Source organism: Triticum aestivum, chromosome 1B (assembly GCF_018294505.1).
Source record: "Triticum aestivum cultivar Chinese Spring chromosome 1B, IWGSC CS RefSeq v2.1, whole genome shotgun sequence".
NCBI classification, from domain to species: domain Eukaryota; kingdom Viridiplantae; phylum Streptophyta; class Magnoliopsida; order Poales; family Poaceae; genus Triticum; species Triticum aestivum.
This window is the reverse complement of record NC_057795.1, coordinates 22,207,508-22,226,767: the sequence shown is the minus strand read 5'-3', so window position 1 is coordinate 22,226,767 and position 19,260 is coordinate 22,207,508. Positions and strand designations below refer to the sequence as shown.

General features: G+C 43.2%; 2 protein-coding genes across 2 annotated transcripts; both read left to right on the top strand.

Annotated features, from left to right (window-relative positions):
- Window positions 1–322: 322 nt before the first annotated feature.
- LOC123085124 (flowering-promoting factor 1-like protein 1) lies at window positions 323–1,090 on the top strand. The gene has a single exon (XM_044506719.1). It carries the CDS (start codon window positions 409–411, stop codon window positions 757–759), a length of 351 nt encoding a protein of 116 aa, XP_044362654.1. The 5' UTR covers window positions 323–408; the 3' UTR covers window positions 760–1,090.
- A 17,025-nt stretch (window positions 1,091–18,115) lies between these two features.
- On the top strand, window positions 18,116–18,851 carry LOC123085114 (flowering-promoting factor 1-like protein 1). The gene has a single exon (XM_044506709.1). The coding sequence runs from the start codon at window positions 18,170–18,172 to the stop codon at window positions 18,518–18,520; it is 351 nt and encodes a 116-aa protein (XP_044362644.1). The 5' UTR covers window positions 18,116–18,169; the 3' UTR covers window positions 18,521–18,851.
- Window positions 18,852–19,260: the final 409 nt, after the last annotated feature.

Genomic DNA, 19,260 nt, shown 5'->3' with positions numbered 1-19,260 from the left:
GCTAACTACAAAATTGGAAAAAGCTTAACGATGATAAACAACATTTTGTGCTGCGCATGCACAAAATATAAAAGTGCTAGATGGCACATTTTTATCTTATCTCAATCATGTGAGGCATCTTCCAGCGCTGACCAGACCTAAACTTAAATGCATGCCCTTCTCATGCACGCATATTATATTTGTCTAAATAATAGTATTACAATTATCTTTTGCTCCGGACAGCTGTGTACACGCATAACAGGAACGCATGTTCATACCCATTTACATGTCACCTGCTCCACTCTTCCTCCATCCTTCTATACATACACTCGTGTATCCTCTCGCTTGCTCCATCCATCTCCAGTGTCCTAATCTCTCTCTCTCTCTCGTCTAGTTTGTTGGCCATCTTTCTCTATCCGCAGGTCACTCATGTCGTCGGAGTCGGAGCCCAAGACCTCGGAACCGGGGGTGTGGGTGTTCAAGAACGGGGTGATGCGGCTGGTGGAGAACCCCGGGAGCGAGCAGATGTCGACGGTGCGTTGGAAGGCGCTGATGCACACGCCAAGCGGCAAGGTGGTGAGTTCCTACTCGGCGCTGGAGTCGGAGCTGAGGGCGCTGGGGTCGGAGCGCTACTACGAGGACCCGGCGCTGCTGCAGTTCCACAAGCGCGGCAGCCTCGACCTCATCTCCCTCCCCAGTGACTTCTCCCACTTCGCCTCCGTCCACATGTACGACATCGTCATCAAGAACCGAGACTCCTTTCGCGTGGTCGATTTCTAGCCCGTTCATGGAATTCATGGCGACCTCTCATCTGATCAGTGCTTAAGTCGTGTGCTTATCTGGCAAGTCTCCCTGCATGCATGCAGGCAGGCTCTGGATGATTCAGTTTGCTCGTGTTTGTTTTGTACTCCCTCCGTTCCAAATTACTCGTCGTGATTTTAGTTTAAGTTTGAACTAAAACCACGACGAGTAATTTGAAACGGAGGGAGTACGCACGTGTGACTGTTACACACGTACACAATGTGGTATGATTGTGGTGCTTGGTTTGTCAATGGTTGTGTTCTGTCTTACATTTCGGAATTTACTTGAATGAACCATCATTTCACTTGTATCGTTTAACAAGTTTTTTACTTTCCTCTTACTGTTCGGTCGATGGAGGGCAAAAGTATATCCCTCGAATAAATTTACCCATAAATTTATCACCTCCTGACTGTCGATGATTCAGTCTGATAGATTAATAAAACAGAGAGCAATATACACAATGCGTTGCTAAACGGGAGGCCAAAGGTAAACTTGCTAATCTAATACGTGTGGAAGAGATCAAATGAGCACAACGTACCAAAGTCGGGTACCTTTGGGAGGGTGACAACAATACTAGTACTTTCATTTGATCGCAAATGGAAAGCACCACAAGAAAAAAAGGCTACTATAATGTTTATCTTTGGTGGGGGCAGGGGCAAAATAGTTGCTTGTAGTAATTAGAGATATCTATATCTATTATTTACTAACTAGTAAAACGGTCCATCCGTTGCAACGGGGGAAAAAAATCATAATCTTCAATGGCCATGACCATATTTTGCTGCGTTACTGAGTAATCATGCACATTTAGAAAAAAAATCATAATCTTACATTGTTGTCTTACATTTTCGGAATTTACTGTAAAACAAGTGAACTGACAAAAAATGTTCATGATCATGATTTTTTCTAAATCATGATTTTTTTTGTCAGTTCATGATTTTCGTAATTTAGAAAAAAATCATGATCATGATTTTCGCGAACATTTTCTAAATCATGCATATTTTTTCTAAATCATGAACTTTTTTAAACTTGTGAACATACCTAAAATCATGAAAGCTTTACAAATTCGTGAATACTTTTCTAGACTTTTGAAAATTTTCCAAAATAATGAACATTTTTGAATTCATGAACATTTTATACTATTTGCAAACATTTTCCAAAAAAATGGTGAACAATTTCTGAAACATTTTTCTTGAATAGGCGAACATTTTCAGAATCAACGAACATTTTTTTTGGAAATTAATGGAACAATTTTTTAAATTCACGAACATTTTTTTGATTTAACTAATATTTTTTGAAATGCATGATCATTTTTTGAACAAGCGAATATTTTATGAATCAATAAACTAGTTTGTAACTCCGGAACAGTTTTAAATTTTTTGGATATTTTTTGATTCATGAACATTTTTTTAATTGATGACATTTTGTTCAATTTCATTAACATTGTAATAGACGAACTTACTTTTGTAAAAATGGCGACCATTTTCTGAATCCACAAACATTTATGAATTATTAAATATTTTATTTCAAAATTCTCATTTTGTTAAATTTTGAAACATTTTTAAGTCTCCATTATTTAAAGTAGAAAAAGAAAAACGAAGAATAGAAAATAGGCGTCCCAGACAAGGGACATTCCAAATGGGCGCGTTATGCCTAGCGTGCGGAGCGCAGTATAGAAGGTTCCTACAGCATGGGCCGACCCAGGCGGGGATTCCCTTGCGTGAAGCGTTTTTTTATCACTTATAGGTGGCATCACTGGGTAATATTTTGCAACCTTGGAAGGAATTTCGATGACGTACCGCCAGAAGCAATATCATACCCTCTATTATTAGGTATAGATGAAGGGGTGATTTTTTGTTTTGTCCCGCTTTGTCCTATGCCACGTCCTACAATTCTACCTATCGGGTCACTGGGCCAGCTTTTGGTTCTCCCCCAAAAAGATTTTCTTATTAATTAATAGTACCACCTGGCTAATGTTACACATGATCCCACCAATTTATATATTTCACAAAACAGAGGGTGAGGTGCGTGTATAACATGACAAATGACAGATTCGGTAAAGAAGGAATGAAAGTTCCTCATAGGGTTGAGTTGTGTGGCTATAACGTGGCAATAAGAAACAGACCCGGTAAAGACATCTCCAATGTCGACCCTCAAAACGCCTACAACCATCCGGGCCGCGTGGTCCGGGTGTGTTTTTCCATCCAACACGGTTCTGCATTGGTCCGTTCGGACACACTTTTTCTTGCGAACCAGATACAAACTCGGGGGAGGGGGGGGGGGTGTTGCGGGCGTCTAGACCACTGCCACGCCCGCATCCGACTTACCTGGCCCACCTAAAAACGCTCTTCATCCCGTGTGTGCCTTGCCACCCCGACTTTTGTCAGCACCACATTCATTTTGACCCAGAGCGGACTCAACCTATCACTAGAGCCAATATTGAAGCGGCGCACCGGCTGAGAGTGCCACTGCGCCGCTTCGTAGTGCACGCCTCGTCTCTCTGCATTCAAGCGGCAACACTTTGTCCTCCTCCCTCCATTAAACGTACGCGGTTGGTGCGGAACCTAATTCAAGGCCACCCGTCCACTCGTCTGCCGCCCACCATTAAGGACCTTGTCGCCTCGCCTACTCTCCGCCTGGTATTTAACCCCCCACAGACCGGCAACACAGACGCATCCACCCATCCTCCTCCGCTCTCTATCCCTTTCCACACCACACTCGTCATGGCCTCCTCGAGCTCCAATGCCTTGTGGAATGGCCTCTTTCCCAACAGAAGGAAGAGTCACTGCCATTGCAGCCAGCTGGTAGGACGCTAGACCGACGGGTTCATCGGAGGCTGGCGCGGGGGACGCGCTAATGGAAAAAGTGCCATTGTCCGCACTAGCCAATGCCAGAATCACCATGGGTGAGGCCCGTGCTCACTACATGGACGTGGTGCTGGAGGCGCTGGAGGCCTCACTCCGGGAGAAGCATGCCAACCAAGCTTACAACCTCTACCTTCTCAACAAGCACGAACGCATGGACGAGCTACTCCCCGCTGGCACGACCGTCACGCCGTACATGGATGTGCCCGATCGAGTAGGAGGCGCTGCTCGAGTCCTACCGCTACTCTCGCCGCATCCGTCGCAAGCGTTGGAGCTACAGCCAATATCAGGTGGATTTAGAGGCCACCTACAAGGAGATGGACGATGTGGTGAATGAGGAGTTAGGCAGCAGCGAGGACGAAGACGAGGTCACCATCTCGGCCGTGAAGCCGGCACGTCCGTGAGCTCCGCCGACAACGATGAAAAGTAGCACATGGGAGGTCGCCGGTGCTTGTATCCCATGAAGGCCACCACTCCGACCCCCCCCCCCCCCCCCCCCCCACGCACACACACAGAGTGTTGATGCCAAGCTTGGTGGCCACAACATCGTCAGCCAGTTAGACGCTTGCGCGCGACGTGGAGGCAGATAGCTTCACTTCCCGTGCCTTATGCCTGCGGAGAAGGCGGGGCATCATTTTTTGGGACTCATTTTTGCGCGGACGGTCATTTTAGGCTAGGTTTATAGTCCGGTCTAGTTGAAAGATGTCTAAATATAATAAATTTGCTCCGGTTTAGATGAAACCCATCCGGTTTTGTGTAAAAATTAATCAAGTTCATTTTCATTAAAATCCTTCCAAAATGTAATCGGACAGCTTTGGATGGCCGCTTCCTGCATCCGTGTCCACGGACCGATCCCACCTGTCCGCGGACAAATACGGTATCTGGTTTGGGGTCGGTGTTGAAGATGCCTTGAAGAAGGATTTAACGCTGCATCTGTTACTATGTATGAATAGTAGTACTAGTCAATGTGAGTATATGAATAAATTATTCCACACACATAGTGTTACTCATTGTGTTGATATGTGATTTATATACAGCAGGCCAAGTGGTCCATTAGAAAAGGGCTAGATTGATTGAGGGAAGCGAGGAAGAGCACAGGGCGGCGGCGAAAAGATTAGTTGTGTTCAAATAGAAGACTTGAACCACCATAAGTGTGTGTGATATTTTTTTCCATTGCAAGTACATGTCCTTTTGCTAGTACTATAACTCAACGTTTTCATAGCCCATTTGAGGGTCCCATTCGACCAACGTCTCAATGAAAAAAATGGCGTCGGGAAAAATGGTGTCGGCTAGGGATTTCTCCCAATTTGAATCCCCACCTCCAGCTCTATTTGCATTGAGGACCGACATGACCCGCATCCGTACGAGAAGGCCATCAAGTAGGGGAAGGAGAGAGGATGACAGCAATACTAGTACTTTCATTTGATCGCAAATGGAAAGCACCGCAAGAAAAAAAGGGCTACTATAATGTTTATCTTTGGTGGGGGCAGGGGCAAAATAGTTTCTTGTAGTAATTAGAGATATCTATATCTATTATTTACTAACTAGCAAAACGGTCCATCCGTTGCAACGGGAGAAAAAAAAATCATAATCTTCAATGGCCATGACCATATTTTGCTGCGTTACTGAGATATATTATCACTCTCATTTTAGTGAAATCATGCACATTTTTTCTAAATCATGAAAAAAAATTAACTTGTGAACATACCTGAAATCATGAAAGTTGTACAAATTTGTGAATACTTTTCCAGACTTTTGAACATTTTTGAATTCATGAACATTTAATACTATTTGCAAAAAATTCCAAAAAATTGTTAACATTTTATGAAACATTTTTCTTGAATAGGCGAACATTTTTAGAATCAACGAACATTTTTTTGGAAATTTATGGAACAATTTTTGAAATTCACGAGCACTTTTTTGATTTAACTAATATTTTTTGAAATGCATGATCATTTTTTGAATAAGTGAATATTTTATGAATCAATAAACTAGTTTGTAAGTCAGGAACGGTTTTATTTTTTTGGATATTTTTTAATTCATGAACATTTTTTGAATTGATGACGTTTTGTTCAATTTCATTAACATTGTAATAGACGAATGTACTTTATAAAAATTGCGAACATTTTCTCAATCCACAAACATTTATGAATTATTAAATATTTTATTTCAAATTCTCATTTTGTTAATTTTTGAAACATGTTTGAAGTCCCAATTATTTAAAGTAGAAAAACAAAAACGAAGAATAGAAAACAGGCGTCCCAGACAAGGGTCATCCCAAACAGGCGCGTTGCACCCAGCGTGCAGAGCGCAGTATGGAATGTTCCTACAACATGGGCCGACCCAGACAGGGATTCCCTTGTGTGAAACGTTTTTTATCACTTATAGGTGACACCACTAGGTAATATAGAGTGATCAATGGCACAAGCCTTAACGAGCGCAGGGTCATGGATGACCCCAAAGCCAGTGGGATGTCCCGAAAGTGAGTGAGATGTCTGATCTTGCGAACGTCGCGCGCGGCACACCATGTTGCACCACCTCGGAGGTCTTCGTCATTGTTGAGGATGAGTGACCGCCGCATCGTTCGAGGTACGTAGTAGGCAAGGAAGCATGGGTGTTAGCGGTCCTCGAGTAGGGTGCGTCCTCCTTCACGTGGACCAAGAAACACTTGTGCATGGACGGTAGGTGGCGGTGGCGGTGCGGAACGATGAGCAGCTGATGTGGCTCGCTCGACTTAGCGCATAGGAAACATCCGGTCTTGTACATAGCATGGCATACATAATAGAACCAACTGCCGAGGCATATGGAACATCATTCATTTGCACTCGCTCATCAAGAGTCCGAGGACGCTGATTCTAGCAAAGAGGAGGTGATTGCTCAACTCACCAAACCACACGAAAGCAGTTTCCATCTTCCTTTTGTATAAGTACTTGAAAATGAATTATGATTTTTCATGAAACTTATAGTCTAGAAAAACCTGATTTTCATTGCATTTATTGAATGACTGGAGCACATGTTCCCAAGTACACTAAGGAGTCAGTTATACTTTTTCTTTGGTTGGGTCGAAAAAGGTAGAAAAACCCTCGACTAAAAAATTGTCGTGGTTTTAAGAATTTGGTTGACATGGATGTCGGGTTCTAAATGTGGGCCATCTTTTGCCTATTTCTCGCTCATCACCTTGCGGCCGTAACTTCCAGTGTGCGATGATATGGATGGTAAGGGTAAGCCGGTTCAGATATCGTCGATGGGCGTCGTGGTGAAAAATAGTTTGTGTTAGATTTCGATCGGACCTTCGATTGTCTGCTTCCATCGACGAAATACGAAAGACGCATGTTGTCACCTTCCTTCTCCATTGTTCAGAAATGCTCTTTGGCTCTGCAACCAGAATGGAGGTTGGCGCTGGATCCATGGCAAAACTAAGTTCATTCTTTCCTCTTAGCCGATTGGATAAAAACTGGCATATGTTAGTAAAAAGAAAGCTCCACCACGTGGATCTTATCGAGAGGTTGGAGATTCCACTCGTTGGCACAATTTTTGGGAAGGATAACCAATTAGCCATGTGTCCCGGCCGATTGGGGATCGGTACAAATCCATGTTCTAATTAACTAGTACTAGAAGCGCATATAGTAGAGGTTATGGTATCCACGAAAGCCACTGATCAAATGCATAGATTAACCGAAGAATGGACCTTTTGCTTTATAAGGTGTTAACTAATTTGGATTTCTTACATGCAGCCGGCCTTGATTTTCCGAAGCAATGCAAGCGAATTTCTATTAGTTTCCTGATTTAATAACTAGAGATGTGCAATTAGATAATTTTTTGTCAGATTCTGATAGATATTAGAGAGCGGAAATGTATTCCATTATCCTAGGGAATAAAAGACTTGATAGATAGCTGAAGTGATAGACATGCCATCACGTATGCATTAGCTAACTAGAAATTTGGAGAAGCTTAACAAAGATAAACTCCATCATGTGTTTTTCTCTTAAAAAAAACTCCATCTTGTGCTGCGCATGCACCAAATATATAAGTGTTAGATGGCACATTTTATCTTATCTCAATCATGTGAGGCATCTTCCAGCGCTGACCAAACCTAAAGTTAAAATGCATGCCTTTCTCATGCACGCATATTTTATGTGTCTAAATAATATTACTATTATATTTTGCTACGGCCAGCTGTACACGTATAAACAGGAAAACATGTTCATGCCCATTTACATGTGACCTGCTCCACTCTTCATCCATCCTTCTATATATACACTAATATATGTATCCTCTCGCTTGTTCCATCCATCTCCAGCGTCCTAATCTCTCTCTCTCTCTCGTCTTGTTTGTTGGCCATCTTTCTCTATCCGGACTCGGAGCCCAAGACCCCGGGGTCGGGGGTGTGGGTGTTCAAGAACGGGGTGGTCCGGCTGGTGGAGAACCCCGGGAGCGTCCTAACGTCGACGGTGCGGCGCAAGGTGCTGCTGCACACGGCGAGCAACGAGGTGGTGAGTTCCTACTCAGCGCTCGAGAGTCGAAGCTGATGGCGCTCGGGTGGGAGCGCTACTACGGGGACCCGGCGTTGCTGCAGTACCACAAGCGTGGCAGTGTCGACCTCATCTCCCTCCCCCGGGAGTTCTCCCACTTCTCCTCCGTACATATTGTAGAGAATGATTTGGTGCATCGATAATAGATTGATCGTGCACTACGCACATATATATAGGTACAAGGGGTGCGACCGGTATCTTGTCTCCTAAGATACACGTACATAGAAAGGGAGACAGATACTGCATACTGGACGCAGACCTACGTACATATACACATGTTCAACACCCCCCCCCCCCAGTCGAAGCGTTGCCTGTGACGCAAAGACTGGACCGAAAACTCTCGAAAGTCAAGGTGGGTAGTCCCTTCGTCGTCACATCGGTGAACTGCTGATCGGTGGGCACATGTAGAACACGAACACAACCAAGTGCTACGTGCTCCCGGACGAAGTGGATGTCGAGCTTGATGTGCTTCGTCCGTCGGTGATGGACAGGGTTGGCAGCGAGGTACATCGCGGAGACGTTATCGTAGTAGACAAGCGTCGCCTTGGTGACCTCACAGAGCAACTCCTGAAGTAGCTGTCATAGCCATGAACACTCCACGACGGCGTTGGCCACGGCCCGATACTCGGCCTCGGCGCTCGATCGTGATACCGTGGGTTGTCGTTTAGACGACTACGAAATCAAAGAGGGCCCGAGGTAGAAACAGTAGACGGAAGTGGAGCGTCGAGTGTCGGGACACCCAGCCCAGTCGGCGTCGGAGTAGGCGACAAGGCTGGTGTCCGGCGAGGCCGTCAGGGTGAGACCCATGGCTGTGGTGCCACATATGTACCGAAGTATACGTTTCATGAGAGCCCAATGGGTGTCACGAGGAGCGTGCATGTGAAGACACACCTGCATTGAAGGTCATGTCACTACCGAACCTCGTAGGACGACAAGGACGCGTACTGCTTCGGAGTGGTACGGTGACCCTGTCTTGAAGGTCATGTTGCTAGACAACAATGAACCTACGAGCTATGGAGAAGCAATGATGGGCCCAAATTCCAACAAATGGTTAGGAGCCATGAAATCCGAGATAGGATCCATGTATCAGAACAAAGCATGGACTTTGGTGGACTTGCCCAATGATCGGCAAGCCATTGAGATAAATGGATCTTTAAGAAGAAGACCGACGTGGACGGTAATGTCACCGTCTATGAAGCTCGACTTGCGGTGAAGAGTTTTTCACAAGTTCAAGGAGTTGACTACGATGAGATTTTCTCATCCGTAGCGATGCTTAAGTCCGTCGGAATCATGTTAGCATTAGCTGCATTTATGAAATCTGGCAGATGGATGTCAAAACGAGTTTTCTTACTAGTTTTCGTAAGGAAAGATTGTATGTGATACAATCAGAAAGGTTTTGTCGATCCTAAGGATGCTAAAAGGAATGCTAGCTCCAGCGATCCTTCCATGGACTGGAGTAAGCATCTCGGAGTTGGAATATACACTTTGATAAAATGATCAAAGATTTTGGGTTTATACAAAGTTTATGAGAAACTTGTATTTCCAAATAAGTGAGTGGGAGCACTATGGAATTTCTGATGAGTATATGTTGTTGACATATTGTTGATCAGACATGATGTAGAATTTCTAGAAAGCACATAGGGTTATTTGAAAAGTGTTTTTCAATGGAAAACCTGGATTATGCTACTTGAACAATAAGCATCAAGATCTATAAGATAGATCAAAATGCTTAATAATACTTTCAAATGAGCACATACCTTGACATGATCTTGAAGGTGTTCAAGATGGATCAGTCAAAGAAGGAGTTCTTGCCTGAGTTGTAAGGTATGAAGTTAAGAGTTAAAGCTCGACCACGGCAGAAGAGAGACAAAGGACGAAGGCCGTCCCCTACGCTTCAGACGTAGGCTCTATAGTATGCTATGCTGTGTACCGCACCGGAAGTGTGCCTTGCCATGAGTCAGTCAAGGGGTACAAGAATGATCCAGGAACGGATCATTGGACAGCGGTCAAAATTGTCCCTGGAGTAAATAAGGACAGGTTTCTCGATTATGGAGGTGATAAAGAGTTCGACGTAAAGGGTTACGTCGATACAAGCTTTAACACCTATCCGAATGACTCTAAGTAGCAAACCGGATACGTATAGTGGAGCAACCATTTGGAATAGCTCCAAGTGGAGCGTGGAAGCAGCATTTACAATATGACATAGAGAATTGCGAAGTACATATGGATCTGAATGTTGCAGACCCGTTGACTAAAACCTCTCTTACAAGCAAAACATGATCAAACCCCAGAACTCATTGAGTCTTAATCACATGATGATGTGAACTAGTTTAGACACTAGTAAACTCTTTGGATGTTGGTCACATGGCGATGTGACCTGACAGCATTAATCACATAACGATGTGAACTAGATTATTGACTCTAGTGCAAGTGGGAGACTGTTGGAAATATGCCCTAGAGGCAATAATAAATAAGTTATTATCATATTTCCTTGTTCATGATAATCGTTTATTATCCATGCTATAATTGTATTGATAGGAAACTCAGATACATGTGTGGATACATAGACAACACCATGTCCCTAGTAAGCCTCTAGTTGACTAGCTCGTTGATCAATAGATGGTTACGGTTTCCTGACCATGGACATTGGATGTCGTTGATAACGGGATCACATCATTAGGAGAATGATGTGATGGACAAGACCCAATCCTAAGCCTAGCACAAAGATCGTAGTTCGTATGCTAAAGCTTTTCTAATGTCAAGTATCATTTCCTTAGACCATGAGATTGTGCAACTCCCGGATACCGTAGGAATGCTTTGGGTGTACCAAACGTCACAACGTAACTGGGTGGCTATAAAGGTGCACTACAGGTATCTCCGAAAGTGTCTGTTGGGTTGGCACGAATCGAGACTGGGATTTGTCACTCCGTGTAACCGGAGAGGTATCTCTGGGCCCACTCGGTAGGACATCATCATAATATGCACAATGTGACCAAGGGGTTGATCACGGGATGATGTGTTACGGAACGAGTAAAGAGACTTGCCGGTAACGAGATTGAACAAGGTATCGGTATACCGACGATCGAATCTCGGGCAAGTACAATACCGCTAGACCAAGGGAATTGTATACGGGATTGATTGAGTCCTTGACATCGTGGTTCATCCGATGAGATCATCGTGGAACATGTGGGAGCCAACATGGGTATCCAGATCCCGCTGTTGGTTATTGACCGGAGAACGTCTCGGTCATGTCTGCATGGTTCCCGAACCCGTAGGGTCTACACACTTAAGGTTCGATGACGCTAGGGTTATGCAGGAAGTTAGTATGTGGTTACCGAATGTTGTTCGGAGTCCCGGATGAGATCCCGGACATCACGAGGAGTTCCGGAATGGTCCGGAGGTAAAGATTTATATATGGGAAGTCTTATTTTGGTCGCCGGAAAAGTTTCGCACTTTATCGGTATTGTACCGGGAGTGCCGAAAGGGGTTCGGGGGTCCACCGGGGGGGGGGGGGGTTCCACCTGCCCCGGGGGTCCACCGAGGGGGTCCACCTGCCTCGGGGGGCCACATGGGCTGTAGGGGGTGCGCCTTGGCCTATATGGGCCAAGGGCACCAGCCCCAAGAGGCCCATGCGCCAAGATATAAGAAAAAGGGGAGAGTCCTCAAGGGGGAAGGCACCTCCGAGGTGCCTTGGGGAGGATGGACTCCTCCCCTCCCTTGGCCGCACCCCTTCCTTGGAGGAAGGGGCAAGGCTGCGCCTCCCCCCTCTCCCTTGACCCTATATATAGTGGAGGGGAGGGAGGGTAGCCGCACCTGAAGCCCTGGCGCCTCCCTCCCTCCCGTGACTCCTCCTCCTCTCTCGCAGGTGCTTGGCGAAGCCCTGCAGGATTGCCACGCTCCTCCACCACCACCATGCCGTTGTGCTGCTGCTGGATGGAGTCTTCCTCAACCTCTCCCTCTCTTCTTGCTGGATCAAGGCATGGGAGACATCACCGGGCTGTACGTGTGTTAAACGCGGAGGTGCCGTCCATTCGGCACTAGGATCTCCGGTGATTTGGATCACGACGAGTACGACTCCTTCAACCCCGTTCTCTTGAACGCTTCCGCTTAGCGATCTACAAGGGTATGTAGATGCACTCTCCTTCCCCTCGTTGCTGGTTTCTCCTTAGATAGATCTTGGTGACACGTAGGAAAATTTTGAATTTCTGCTACGTTCCCCAACAATGTGTGTGGTAATGAACTTTTCCTTTCCCGAGCATTTCATTTTCCTCTTGTTTTTAGTTGCTATACTGTAATGGTGTTTTTTCAGTGGTGCTTTGCCTTATTTATTGCTATATATTTATCATTTCGAATACTGTGTGACCTGCTAATTTAGACATTGTTAGCACACCTATTAGTTTTTGGATTATATTAGTTTAGATGGTTCATGGAGTTTCGTGGCATTTTTATTTTTCTTCTCTAGATCCGTTGTACTTTGTAGCTGAAATTTCATTATGTATGAATGAAAAAGAACGGGAATAAGCAGACCGTGTGTATAAATATCACTAACTACTGATACTTTCTCCTTAGGATCAAGTATAGGTTGTTTTCATCCAAAGAAATGCATTATAGATTTACCAATTATGTGTTTACAATCTGAAATAGGCTAACCAGCAAAAAAATTGGTTCAATTATGATATTATTGTTCAATCCAAAGAAATGCATTATAGATTTACCAAGTATATAAGTAGTATACTCTAGAAGTTTGGCACTGCCCATTTTTTGTCATTTAAGAGTTCTATATTGTAATATTCCTGTAGTAACCATTTGGTTTTGATGGCAGGATAACCATGCTCGGCATCCACATGAACAATTTGTTTCAATGACCACCCAGGTAATTCAGATGCCCCATTTGATTCTTGGATCCTCTCCCTGCTGCTCATTGCACAACTACGTCAATCTGTTGTTTTCAAACAGTAAGGGAGAAAGCTACTGATACAATTTATATTGGACATTGAGTTGGTGCTCCATGGAGCCAGGGCACCATGATTTATTCACAAATCCAAACCAAATTAGTTTTTTGGAAATTTTAGTTCTGGGGTATAATACCTGATTATTATAGAATTCAAGTACTCTACATCTGGTATATTGCTGTGTATATCTATTTCTGCATACCATACTGCTTGTATATAAAATCAACATATATCTGCAGTCAAACAATCATTAGAAAAAGTAACTGCAATTTGGCTTTAGTACAAATATTTCACATATATGCGCCTTAGTTATATGTAATGCTTTGTTGTTCTCTAAGGTATCCTCCTATCTTTGATGGAAGTAGTAGCATTTTTCTGGCAGTGCTGCTTGTTAATCAATGTAAATCCTAGAGAATCATGTAATGAAGGATAGCCTTTGCTATTGTAATCATAGATTGATCCTAATGGGATCCTGTACATCTGGATGTAATCTTGATGATCAAGTATCGTCCAGTATATATTCATGGCAAGGCCCAAGGGGCAAATCACGGCAAACAATCATGTTTAACTCTGCTTTCTCTTGCCGTCAGCGGCCCCACGTGTGTCGTGCTCGTGGATGTGCGTGCGTCCTTATCGTGGCCGGCTCTTGCTGCTATTTTTGCTGTGTCTCGTGTTGCTACTGCTGTTGATTGCCAGCTGTTGCGCATGTCTTGCTTGTGGCCGGCCCTGGCTGCTCATGTCCTACAATTTCTGCTATTGTTAGTTTTTGCTTGCTTCGGTTTTTCTTTTTGGAAATTATGTATAGAATATGTCTTCTGTTGTATACAACTTTATTCTTTCAAAGAAAATAACTAAACAGTATGTGTTTCTACCCTCACCTTTTTATCTGTTCAAATCCTATTTTACTTGGAATTTATTTGAAATTATGGGTCACTTTATCTGTTGGTGCAGCAGCTTGCATCTACAAGAATACGTTATCAAAGAAACTGAATCTGGAAGGTTAAGACATTAGACATCTATTGACAGGTACCAACATGTCATCTTTGTCCGTGTGTACCGGACGTTGATCTGATTTGAAGTTGGTTTATTCAATTCTTTAGTAGTGATGCATACAGATATGATGGAAATACTCGAAAGTAGCACTTGTTTATGTGAGGTTTAGTGTTAGGTATACTTTGATATATATTTAATTTTAGTCGTTATCATTTTTTGCTGCTCTAGGTTTTATTTTATATGGCAGCAATGATTCATGTACAGATTACATAGGATGATCAATTGTCGCCAAAATGAACACGAGTAAAAGGGGAAACATGAACCAACCAGTAATTAGATTGAGAATGAACCAGTAATACAAGGGCAATATGTATTTGTAATTGTCAGGTATTTCTTTGTCTAATTAGATTGAGTTATAGCTGGCGATTAAGTCATAAATAAATTGGTGCTCCGGCTGTATTTCTTCACGTGTTCTATAGTTGAGCTTGGGAAATTTGGTGGCTTCTGATAGTTTTTCTAATTTTATCAGTGGTGTTTCCTGACCTTTGCTGTTACTCTTATATCTTCATGCTCCTTAACGTCGGAAATATTTTCTTACTTTTTAGTTTATAGTCTATGCACCTTTTCCAGATGGAGCACCACTTTGTCTAGGTATTTATTTGTTTTAAATTCACCATTAGTTATAAATCAATACTCAACTTATCCCTATTTTTATTTCCTACATGAGAAGGTAGTTTCAGGGAATGATTTCTGCATTTGGCAAAAAGTTGATGGCTATTTTATTTCAGTCTGAAAAGTGTACCATGCTATCCACGGAACCTACTTTCAAGTATAGATAGATATGAACAGTGAACATATCCTCATATACCACACCAGCTTATTCACATTAAATGTTCTTTTCATATTTAATTGATGGGGAGTACGCGTGTGTCTGGCTATGTCAACTCTCTTGCTGAAAGTACTTTCTTTTTGTTTTGTGGGTTTTTGTTTCCCTTTGGAAATGACAGAGTAGGTTTTTTATTTTGCAACAGTTAATGAAATTTAACACCTGAAGACTGCTGCCCATACAACGATGAAGATGCTATATATCTCCAACTAGAACAGTATCAGCCTACTTGGACATGGACTGATCGCCAGTTGAACCAGCAACCAGCAGCCGGCATTAGCGATTCAGGTCATCTGCCACACTCACATAAATGCATCCAGGGTGTTCAACTGTAAATGGAATTCACATTTTTGTTGATATAAAGGCCCTGTTCGGATACTATCGCTCCGCCTCAGCAGCTCCCGGAGCGGACGGAGCGCCAGCAATATTGCTGGGAGCGGCTCAGACTGCGCTCCTCGCGCGGAGCGGAGTTAGCAGATGGGAGAGATTCTGAACACGCCCAAACTATCGAACTCCTTCTCTTCAATGATACTAAGCTCCATAGAATCAGTTTTGGGACAGAGGGAGTACCATAAGAGTTGATCGTTCCTTCTTAGGATAGTATTCAGACCACCGTATTTCCTCTTTGATAAGCTTACAAGAACAATCTTCAGCCTTTTATTTAATCTAATAGAAGAACAATCAGTATGCCATCTATCCGAATTTTGTATAGCTTGCATAGTGCCAAAGTTCATGAGCATCGTTTCCAATTGTCTGCTGTCACATTGTGTTTATGAGCAGATACAACATCTCCTGTAACACTTATTTTTAAACTTGCTGATATGAACTACTTGGCTATATTTATAGAATTTATGTCTTTATGTTTTGTACTACTTGATGCAAATCAGTTGTCCTCGGCAAACATTGTGCCTTGCTTTTTGGTACAAATTTTGCCTTTATGATCTGTAGTGAAATTGCTGTTATCTTGGGCAACAACTACACTTTGCTTTTGGCATATATTTGATTTGTATGCCCTATCTTAAACTCGGCTATCCTGGGCGGCAGCTATACCTTGCTCTTGATATATCTCTATAGTGTTTGTGATATATACTGAACAAATTTTTTCTGAGCGGTTTTTTTTTGGCGTAAAATTTATTCTAAGCGGTTACTCTACTTGGATGTTCTAAAACGCTTTGTTATATTGAAGTTTTAGAGGGTGGCTCAATATGCTGAGCCGGGCAACGCGCGCCAAGGCGCGCTTCTGATCTAGTTTGATTGATTGGAATATACGTATGCCAGGATATGTGGATTCCCAAGAGATGTATTTTTTATTTTTGCCGAAACACAAAACACAGGAGATGTTGTACTAGGGTCCAGTGATAACTTGGTACTAATAAAAAGTAAATAGAAAACCATGACGTATATGGTGTGATTAAGACACCTAAGATTCTCTAGATATTTTTGTGCAGTTTGCACAACAGTAAACTATAATAATGTAATGGTCGCTGTTGTGAATTATTTTTAACTTTTACCAAGTGTTACTACATGGAGTGATTTAGATCTTGACATTATTCATTTTATATGGTCATTTGACAATGTTCAGAAGCAGACCATGAAGAACAACGCAAGAAGCCAGGAGCCACCTCTTAGGCTTTCCAATATCTTTTATTTCAATTGTTTAAAAAAATCCTCATGCCAGTACTGTTGCATATTATAAACAAATACAAAATTCATCGCATGTAAATGAAATTTATTAAATAACAGATTTCAATTGTTAACATCTTGGCTGCAACAAAATTCCGCAGCAACGCGCGGAGTGTCATCTAGTTTATTGAATGACTGGAGCACATGTTCCCAAGTACACCAAAGAGTCAGTTATCCTTTTTCTTAGGTTGGGTTGAAAAAAGGTAGAAAACCCCTCGCGACTAAAAAATTGTCGCGGCTTCAAGAATTTGGTTGACATGGCTGTCGGGTTCTAAATGTGGGCCATCTTTTGCCTGTTTCTCGCTCCATCACCTTGCGGCCTCAACTTCCAGCGTGCGATGATATGGATGGTAAGGGTAAGCCGGTTCATATATCGTCGATGGGCGTCGTGGTGAAAAATAGTTTGTATTCAATTTTGATTGGATCTTCAATTGTCTGCATCCATCGACAAAATACGAAAGACGCATGTTGTCACCTTCCTTCTCCATTGTTCAGAAATGCTCTTTGGCTCTGCAACCAGAATGGAGGTTGGCGCTGGATCCATAGCAAAACTAAGTTCATTCTTTCCTCTTTCCCGATTGGATAAAACTGGCATATGTTAGTAAAAAGAAAGCTCCACCACGTGGATCTTATCGAGAGGTTGGAGATTCCACTCGTTGGCACAATTTCTGGGAAGGATAACCAATTAGCCATGTGTCCCGTCCGATTGGGGATCGGTACGAATCCATGTTCTAATTAACTAGTACTAGAAGCGCGTATAGTAGAGGTTATGGTATCCATGAAAGCCACTGATCAAATGCATAGATTAACCGAAGAATGGACCTTTTGCTTTATATGGTGTTAACTAATTTGGATTTCTTACACTGAGCCAGCGTTGATTTTCCGAAACAATGCAAGAGAATTTCTCTTTGTTTGATGAACTAACTAGAGATGTGCAATTGGATAATTTCGTGCCAAATTCTATGATAGATATTAGAGAGGGGAAATGTAACTCTTTTCCGTGCTATCCTAGGGAATAAAAGACTTGAAAGATAGCTCAAGTGATAGACATGCCATCACGTACTCTATGCATTAGCTAACTACAAAATTGGAAAAAGCTTAACGATGATAAACAACATTTTGTGCTGCGCATGCACAAAATATAAAAGTGCTAGATGGCACATTTTTATCTTATCTCAATCACGTGAGGCATCTTCCAGCGCTGACCAGACCTAAACTTAAATGCATGCCCTTCTCATGCACGCATATTATATTTGTCTAAATAATAGTATTACAATTATCTTTTGCTCCGGACAGCTGTGTACACGCATAACAGGAACGCATGTTCATACCCATTTACATGTCACCTGCTCCACTCTTCCTCCATCCTTCTATACATACACTCGTGTATCCTCTCGCTTGCTCCATCCATCTCCAGTGTCCTAATCTCTCTCTCTCTCTCGTCTAGTTTGTTGGCCATCTTTCTCTATCCGCAGGTCACTCATGTCGTCTGAGTCGGAGCCCAAGACCTCGGAACCGGGGGTGTGGGTGTTCAAGAACGGGGTGATGCGGCTGGTGGAGAACCCCAGGAGCGAGCAGACGTCGACGGTGCGTCGGAAGGCGCTGATGCACACGCCAAGCGGCAAGGTGGTGAGTTCCTACTCGGCGCTGGAGTCGGAGCTGAGGGCGCTGGGGTGGGAGCGCTACTACGAGGACCCGGCGCTGCTGCAGTTCCACAAGCGCGGCAGCCTCGACCTCATCTCCCTCCCCAGTGACTTCTCCCACTTCGCCTCCGTCCACATGTACGACATCGTCATCAAGAACCGAGACTCCTTTCGCGTGGTCGATTTCTAGCCCGTTCATGGAATTCATGGCGACCTCTCATCTGATCGGTGCGTAAGTCGTGTGCTTATCTGGCAAGTCTCCCTGCATGCATGCAGGCAGGCTCTGGATGATTCAGTTTGCTCGTGTTTGTTTTGTACTCCCACCGTTCCAAATTACTCGTCGTGGTTTTAGTTTAAGTTTGAACTAAAACCACGACGAGTAATTTGAAACGGAGGGAGTACGTACGTGTGACTGTTACACACGTACACAATGTGGTATGATTGTGGTGCTTGGTTTGTCAATGGTTGTGTTCTGTCTTACATTTCGGAATTTACTTGAATGAACCATCATTTCACTTGTATCGTTTAACAAGTTTTTTACTTTCCTCTTACTGTTCGGTCGATGGAGGGCAAAAGTATATCCCTCGAATAAATTTACCCATAAATTTATCACCTCCTGACTGTCGATGATTCAGTCTGATAGATTAATAAAACAGAGAGCAATATACACAATGCGTTGCTAAACGGGAGGCCAAAGGTAAACTTGCTAATCTAATACGTGTGGAAGAGATCAAATGAGCACAACGTACCAAAGTCGGGTACCTTTGGGAGGGTGACATCAATACTAGTACTTTCATTTGATCGCAAATGGAAAGCACCACAAGAAAAAAAGGCTACTATAATGTTTATCTTTGGTGGGGGCAGGGGCAAAATAGTTGCTTGTAGTAATTAGAGATATATATATCTATTATTTACTAACTAGCAAAACGG